This window comes from Branchiostoma belcheri, unplaced genomic scaffold, assembly GCF_001625305.1.
Source record: "Branchiostoma belcheri isolate BF01 breed outbred unplaced genomic scaffold, Haploidv18h27 scaffold129, whole genome shotgun sequence".
Taxonomy (NCBI): Eukaryota; Metazoa; Chordata; class Leptocardii; order Amphioxiformes; family Branchiostomatidae; genus Branchiostoma; species Branchiostoma belcheri.
The window spans coordinates 114,816-123,746 of NW_017802702.1; the positions used below are offsets into that span (position 1 = coordinate 114,816).

General features: G+C 40.3%; 1 protein-coding gene across 1 annotated transcript in view; it reads right to left on the reverse strand.

Annotated features, from left to right (window-relative positions):
- Positions 1 to 1,572: 1,572 nt before the first annotated feature.
- The window catches only part of LOC109463618 (N-alpha-acetyltransferase 25, NatB auxiliary subunit-like), a 33,452-nt gene continuing 26,093 nt past the window's right edge, over positions 1,573 to 8,931 (reverse strand). Inside the window, exons 20-25 of the mRNA XM_019760472.1 lie at positions 7,538 to 7,661; positions 6,429 to 6,494; positions 5,227 to 5,321; positions 4,198 to 4,308; positions 3,127 to 3,264; positions 1,573 to 2,270 (exon numbers count right to left, since the gene is read on the reverse strand). Of these exons, the coding sequence (XP_019616031.1) occupies positions 2,148 to 2,270; positions 3,127 to 3,264; positions 4,198 to 4,308; positions 5,227 to 5,321; positions 6,429 to 6,494; positions 7,538 to 7,661 (657 nt within the window). The 3' untranslated portion in view covers positions 1,573 to 2,147. The remainder of the gene's footprint in view (positions 2,271 to 3,126; positions 3,265 to 4,197; positions 4,309 to 5,226; positions 5,322 to 6,428; positions 6,495 to 7,537; positions 7,662 to 8,931) is intronic.

An 8,931-nucleotide genomic window follows, 5' to 3' on the forward strand; every position in this document is an offset into this window, starting at 1 on the left:
TGGCGCCGCAGACCACGTGGCGTCCGGCGCGCCAATCACAGCGCGCAGACGGGGACCCGCCCACCAGCTGGGCCGCAGAAGAGTTGAGACTCCGCCCAGAGACACCGCCTCAAGATTGTTAGACGACAGTAGCTTGTTCCGCCCTGCACGGCCGGCGCGGCTTTGTAATTTTCTTGTCCCGATTTCATCCCAAAATTTTCACAGAGTCAACTTTTATAGTCTGAGAACAAATGAATCTGCGTCAAATTTTGCATAAACACGTCAAGTTCGGGTTGTCCCGTACCGTGTTTATTTATTTTTCGGGTGCGTTGCCGTTTTTTTTTGGCTAAAAAAATCGACTCCATTTTCATCGCACCCACTACATCGCACCCTCTACATCCTCGCGCAGGTTTATTCAAAACTACACAAACAATACATGAATCTGTTCCTTACAAATGTATTTCTCAATATATCCGAATCCAAGATCGCTATATTTAGAAATTGTACGATTTTTCACGATCAAAATTGTCCGGCATTTCTGGACGCACGTTACGAAGCGCTCCCTCCCACTCGAGTGCAACACACGTCCACCGCTACGAACCCTCTGCATTCTCGCCAATCCTCGCGCTAATTAACTCAAAACCACACAAACTACATACGAAACTGTTCCTTAGAATGTATATTTTTAAACATCTAAATCCCAGAATGGTAACTTTGCGAATTGTACGAAATTTTACGGTTAAAAACTGATTGGTTGTTGCTCGGAAGCCAGCGGCGGCGTGGGGTACCGGTGACGGACAAAGAGTAAAATTATGTATTTCTTTCAAAATGCTGTTTTGTTTTGTACGACCAAAAATAGACTATTCTAGTAAATAAATTCAGGACTGAAAGAATCTTTCGGGAATACATATATACTGTATTTGTATGTGGGTTTATTGTGTATTTGACACAATTTTGGCGTTCATTCCACCGGGAAGTGTTCCGCGATCAGCGTGGGTTTCAAAACAAGAAACACAAGATCAAGAAACAAAGCTCCCGCTAATTAGAACCCTGTAACAATTCAGACCACAGCGATCATGTTTTCGATAAATACATTTGTGTACATGCACGTTTCAGAGAGGTAGAAATCTTAACTCAATCTATTAAACCACATTCTAGCTCAGGAATTTACGATCTTCACACTGTTGGTTAAAAAATATCGGCAGATCTCATGAACATTTTCACTCCGCGCTATAGAAAATGTAAACAAACCGGGTGTGATCTTTCTCCGCCCACGGCGCGGGTGGCCTGCATATGAAAAGGACGTATTTCTGCGGAAACGCGGCCTTACGCAGGGGTGTTCTGCGGAACTTTCGCAAAGTTCTGCGAAAGTGCTCTCAGGTGCACTGCGGGAAGCCGTGCGGAATACCGCGGTACGTCCTGCGAAATACCGCAGAACGCCGTGCGTAAGATTGCGAAACGCCGTGCGTAAGATTGCGGAACGTCATGCGGAATATTGCGGGACGTCCTGCGGAATATTGCGGGACGTCCTGCGGAATATCGCGGTACGTCCCGCAGAACTTGATGCGTATTTCGTGGCCTGTACTGTATACCTGTACAGTGGGTCCCATATATTTATGGGATGGGAGTACGTATTTCTCACATGATCGCATCAAACCACAGCGAAATGCACCAAATGCAGAAGTAACTATGCCGCAGCAGTGCAGAAATAGTCAAGAGTTAATGAAAATAAAGATGTAAAAAAAGCCAGCAGGAGAAGGTACGATTCATATAGATAGAAAATAGGTTCTGTGAAAGATCCAAATGCTACAGTTGTGACAACAGGAGAACATTGAGGAGGTTGTACACGTATCTTTCTGTCTATGGAAGTGAAGTTTAACCAAGAATTAGGCTATAAAGTATGTGAACTTCATTCCTCTGCTTCAAATCCTGGTAAAATCCTTGCAACTGTAGTCAGAACACCTGGTAATATATAAAATAGACTTGAATTATCTTCATGAAACAATGCCTTTAATCCACCACATGTTGAAAGATTGAAGACTTTAACTGTCAGTCTACAACACCGATTCAAGAGAAATATGCAGGTTGAAGTTTAAGTTACTCTAGGAAATTCATTTGGTTGTTCTTTCAGAATCTGTACTACATAAAAACAGCTCTAATCAGCCCTATCACAATCTGATGGTCCTGAGCAACTGCAGCTTTTGTTTCAGGACTTCTGATGTCTCCCCAGCTGATATCTGGTAGCTCTCTTTCACTTTGTTCCACACAGTCTCAACACTGATTGCCTCTTTCTGTTAAAAAAAACAGAAGAAGAAAAAAGATGTTATTACATAATAAATGTATCTTTTAAGTAACTATATAATCTTAAGATAAAGACTTTTCATATATATATAACTGACAGAGTTTTGCTGCTCATGGCAGACAATAATTTTGCCTGATCTTTTTGCCTAATATCAAGGAGAGAACTAATCTTTCCCTAAAAACTTTCCCCAAAATCAAGCCAAAACCCTTATGTAATTTTTTACTTAAAGAGATGTCATTAAACTAATCTAAAACTAAAATGTAGTCTACTAGCAAAATTTGTCTCTCATACAACCCTGACAACCATTTTCCTTGCAGCATGCATGTTTATACATCATTTGACAAGGCCTTGCTTCCATGGGAACAACTTGTCCAAGTATAGTCTGAGTCTTTTGTTTGCTTGAGATATTGTTTTAAGTTAAGGCCACACCAATTTAATTTGTTCCTCGGATTTTTTCAGAAAAAATTTGAAGCGACAGGGCGAAAAAAAAAAACAGGCCAAGGAACCCCATGATAGCCCAAAATGTTACAATATGACCCATGTACATACCAGGCTGGTTTAAAATCAAAACAATAGATTTTGAACTTTTAATGAAACAAAATTGCATTGTTACATTGAAAAGCTTTAACAACCAGAAAGAAAAGGACTTGAGGGACAAACTATGTCTTTCATTGAGCATTTTGCAGTTGATTTAGAACAAAAAAAATTTTTTTTTTGCAAATATAATGTTTTTTTGCAAAGACAAAAATGGACTGGGCGAATCCGAGAAACAACAAATTGAATTGGTGTCGCCTAATAACTGCAAGACAAAGCGTCAGATGGCTAATATCCCAAATAATGCTCACCTCTGCTGGGTCGATTTCCAAACCACTGACATCTACTGCTGTGATGACTGTGTTCACTTCTGTCAGGCGTGTATGTAGCTTCTCTCCAAACTGGACCAGACTGTCTACAAATGTCTTGAAGTTGTCAAACACCTGTGGCTGAAGGGCAAGACACATGCTGAAGGTCACCACTAGTGATGCATACCTAAACCCAATTTCAGGTTCAGGTCCGGATTCAAGTCCAGAGGTTTAGGTTCAGGTCCGGACTTGTAAGTCCACACCTAAACCCATGGCATATACAAAATTGCATGTTGGCAACCTTGCAATGTTGTCTGGGTGAAACTTTGGTGACATAACATGGAGGCCGGTACTTGACGATGCCTGATGGCAATGTTTTCTTTGTTTTGCAGCAAAGATTTTACAATCTACGGAAGGTTTTAGGTGGTTTGGAAAGAAAAGGGGTATGTGAAATGGTCTTTTATGGTAATAAGTCTGGACTCGGTTCTTGACTTTTAGGTTTTTTTGGACTTGAACCTAAACATTTTTTAAGTCTGGATCCAAGTCCAATGAACCGGTATGCATCACTAGTCACCACTGAGCAAAGTGCAAAAACAAATTATTAAAATTAGCATGAACGTCCATCTGTATGCCTGGGTAGTTGAATGTAAAAAAATTAACACACAATTTTTTTCCTGTCCTATTTCAGTCTTCCTCACAATTCATGTCAAGGGTTAGTAGCAGCATCTGATAGAACCAAAATAGGAAAAAAAGCTAATTTAAAAATTTTATTGGAATTGCAATTATAGTGGAATACCCACTATAGGCTGAAATGGAGCAGTGCACAATGTTTTAACAAATACATACAAAAGACACTAATACACTAATAATTTTAGTGTAACTAAATTACACTAAATTATTCTAAAATGCTTCAAACCTTTAGAGTCAACCCAAACAAGCCTGTCACATGTACGAGTTACAGTAGCATAAAACAATAATAATATTGAAGAAAGCCTGGAAAATGTAATTTTACATTAAGATACGTAAAACATGGACCACATGCACTGTACACAGACAGAAAATTGTGATACTCACCACAACCACTGTGGGGTTTTTCTTCTTCCTTTTCTTTTTTGTCAGGGTAGCTTTCATAGGTTTAAGCATCACATGACATTGAGATGTCACAAGTGTCATCAAGCACAGGGTCTGGAAATTCAAGTCAAGAGACCTTTTAGTTCACTAGATATCCTAGAATTGTACGACAATATAGGCCTGTTACGTTGTTGATAACTAAAGGTAATACAGCTAATTTACAGGTTTGAAAGATGGTTCTTTTTTTAGTTGATACACAATTTACTAAATATAAATAATATATATGTGGCAAACATACATGTATGAGAAACAAGCTGTCAAAAATCACCTAGTACTTGAGTTTTAGACCATGAAAAACACACATCGACAAATAAGTCTGACCCCTATAAATTGTCAATTTCATCCCAAATTTTAGAATCGAATACGGCAGAACATGACTGTGTTCTGACCAAAACAAACTTCTTGTGACCATATGACCCCTCTAAAAATTAAGCCTTCAAGTTTAACTACAGAACAACTAGAGTTCTAGCCTAAAACCCATTTTTTAAAAACAAACTAAAAAGAAACAATGCCTCCAGTTGGAAAATGCTGATCAACATATACCAAGAAAGAGTTAAAACTTTATATTTGTACAGTTTACAGGTTTGGATGCAATCCCCAATGGTTACCCAAAATGGGCTTGCTGCACCTTCTCAAATTAGTGACCTTAGCTCTACATGTACTTCTTCAAAATATAGTTTGTGATCGTTGAAGAGGTTTATCAGTCACGTAGAATTAACAGTTAGTAGAAATTCTTCAATCAGTGACTGTATTTTGGAAGGTAAATCACGTACCTCCAAATTTTCGGTGCATCCACTCAAGTCTCGACCTAGTCTCGTGTTCTCGCGAGACTAGGTCATTCCGTGGTCAAGGTGTACAGTCGACACCGAAAATTTGGAGGTGTGTGATTTACCTTACAAAATACAGTCACTGATTGAAGAATTTCTACTAACTGATAGTTTGTGGTTTCCACACCACTAAAGTGGTACTGACCTCCACTAGCAGCACCAGCCCCTCCAGTACATGTGGGTACACCTGAGGTGGGCAGCCAGGACTGGCAATACTGGTGTCCATGGAGTCCAGAACATCTGCACAGACGAAAAGTCACATTCCAATCTGAGATTCACAAGTACCGAACACGTTCAACCAGTTCAAACACAATCAGACTACCAAAACCAAACTCTCTAAAAAAAGCGCTTTATGTACAGGATGTCACAGTTGTAGAATAACATAGGCGGCAACTAGCAAAGTACTGGATTGTAAATAGTGAATTTGTGTAAAGTTTGCCATGTACTGTTAATTTTGTAATGTTTTTGTACGTGTAGACCACAGGAAGAATAGCCTCTTATCAGGCTAATTGTGGATCTGAATAAAACTCAAACTCAAACAATCTTGTCAAAATTGTGCTTCACGTCTGCCCATTTCCAAAGATACATTATATGGTGTAGGTGCCCAAACAAGCATTATACATTCATGTCACCTATGCTCATCTACCCTGGCTATAATTTCTAGTATCTATAAAAAGTACATGTCATTGTATGTCTACATGTATCTTGAGAGAAACTAGGGCAGTTTCAATGTTGGTGCAACATCTCTTTCACTTTTGAAGTGCAACTACCCATGATATCATACTGTAAGATGCAGAACAAATTACTGTGATAATTCCTAATAGGATGCCCCAATTTCATTTGCGGGATTTTTACATTGTACATGTAGGACGAGTGAATATACAGGACTACCAGTAGTTAGTCTTCCAGCCCTGCACCTGTTTTCATGTTATTTTATTTGAGCCTAAAAGTAAAATGTATACAGTGTGACCTGAAATAGTCTTAGAAAGATAAACAAACATGAATAATTTTGGGTGATCCTGCCTAAAGAAAGGTTGATGGAAAAGTTTGAAGGATTCTTCAACACCAAGGAGCCACCACTAACATTTTGACTTTGTGCAAGCACAACTACAAAATTAATGTAGCCATGCTGGCACAATTAACACAATATAAACAGCCTGCTTTACATACACATCAAAACATCAATAATTTTGAAACTAACAACCATGACGATAATGTTGTTTGTTGATTTCTGTGCCTAAGGTTTATTTTCCATTCAGTGTTTGGTGCTTCCTATTAAAACATGCTTCTTTACTTTTTAAGTTTGTAGATTCAATATAATTATTATATTGATGTAGAGACACTTACACTCAAATGTCTTCAGTATACAGTCAAAGTTCTTTGCTATCTTCTCCTGGAGTTCTTGGGACTGATCTATTAAGGAGAGACACAAGGGTTACATGAACATGGATTATATTAACCAACCAGCAACAGTACTGTTTTTGATATACCAAACATATAACTAGTACCAATGAGGACTTATCAAATCTTATCTTTACTGTAACATTTTTAAGAACCTTTTGATAAATTACTCTTTTAAGACATTTCAATATTTGTAATAATAGTATGGTGTACATTAGATTTTAAACAATTGTTAAATTTTATAAATTTTAAATTCTATGTGTGTAAACAGTTGTATAGCCCATTTGTATTTGTATTAATGTTGTATTTTGTAACCAGACCCAACAATTCAGCCGAATGCATCTCGGCTGCCAGTGGGTCCTGGGATTTATTTGTTCATCAACAATAAACCAGTCTATACAAAGATTCTCACAAAGACACAGTGACTGTTTCTTTAATAAACAGAAAGGTAGCATATTTGCCTGGGTCTTATAAGTTGTCTAATGTATGTACCTCTGTATCTCTAGCTAGCACATCGGCAGAATGTACCTGTATGGCACCCGCATGAAACCTGTAATGCTGTGCATTAAGCACTTCCGCAGAATATCTCACTTATATTTGATTGGTCACATTTACATTTTAAGGAAGACATCTTGAGTTTTCAAATGTTGTGTTGGAAAAGATATCTGCAACAGGCAAAAATGTATCAATGAAAACCATGAAAAATCAGGGTTTTGCACAGGCACAGTATGTTCTGCTGATGTGCTCCTCTACATGTAAATATGGCACACGTAGCACGTCGGCAGAACGTACTGCACCTGTGCGAAACCTGCAATGTATTGTACATAGCACTTCGGCAGAACGTCTCATGTAAGGTCGTATTCGCTCATATAAGGAAAACATCTCGTCTACAGTTTCCAAATGTTATGTCGGAAAAGATATCCTCTGCATCAGGCAAAATTCTGATGCAGCGTTGACCAAAAATCCACCGAAAACCGTAAAAATACAGGGTTTTGCGCAGGCGCAGTACGTTCTGCCGACGTGCTGGCACACGTGTACTTGACTGTTGAACTCACTGAGATCAGTAGTTTCTAGAGAGTGCACATCCACAGCTACTTGGAAGATACTGGTGAGAAGAACGTGGTGCTGTCCATCCAGGTACACCTTCATCCTGGTGGGAGGGGGGCCACACAACAGAGACTGCAGGGACAACACAGTCAGGGATCAAAATACTTCTTTCTGCATTACCTGTACTGGTGCAGGTAACAAATTACCAGTGCCTGGTCCAGAAAAATTTTACCTGTGCCACTCAGACTTTAAGAAGTATGAATTATTCACAAGCCTTGACAACAAACAGACTTCAGTTGTGCGTGTGCTACTTGCCGACATGTCGAAAGCGTTCGACAAAGTTGACCATGGCATTCTTCTACAGCACCTGTCAACCCGTGACATCCCCGCAAGAATGCTTACATGGATGAACAGTTACCTGACTGACAGGAAACAACGTGTAGCGGTCAACTGCCAACTCAGCAGCTGGAAGGACGTCACGTCCGGAGTACCCCAGGGGGGAGTATTATCACCGTACTTATTCCTAGTCTACATGTCCACTCGTTCTGTGAAACACCCGACTACCACCAACATTGGGTATGCTGACGACATTGGGTTATCCAGATGCATCCCTTGTGTCAGTGCTGAGTTGGACAACTCTATGCAGGAAGAAGCAACAAACCTGGATGTGTGGGCAGCCCAAAACAACATGACCATGAATGGTGATAAGTCATATGAACTTAGGATATGCTTCTCTAGAGTTCCTCCAGTCCTCCCTCCCCTCATTCTCGGAGGAAAAGAGGTTAAGGTTGTTACATGTGCCACTTACCTGGGTTTCAAGATCAGTGATAACCTCAAATGGGACAGTCACATAACTCACGTGGCCAAGAAGGGGTCACAGCGCCTCCATTACCTTCGGCTCCTTGCCAAAGGCGGCATGCCTGCAGACGATCTAACGGCAGTGTACACAACCCTCATTAGACCCGTTCTGGAATATGCAAACGTGGTCTATGTCGGATGCACCAACTCACAGGCAAAAACACTTGAAGCTCTGCAGAGAAGAGCCGTGAGGATAATAAACAGGAACAGAAGTTCCCCGGCTGCAACCCCCCTGCCCACTCTCCAGTCCAGGCGTGAAGACGCAGCAGTCGCACTCCTCAACCAGATGCGCTCCAGTGACCATCCGCTGCATCACATGGTCACAGAGGACAGACAACAGCGGACTGGAAGAACTCTCAGGAACCACCACCAACTCACACTGCCTTCATGTAGAACCGAACGTCTCAAAAGATCGTTTCTACATCAAGCAACATCCCTGTACAACCAGACTCTGTAGTAACGATTACCAGAGACTGCTTAAACACTTGTACCAAATGGCATATGCGCTACTGTGAACCAGAATCTGTGCACTACAAACTTGTGT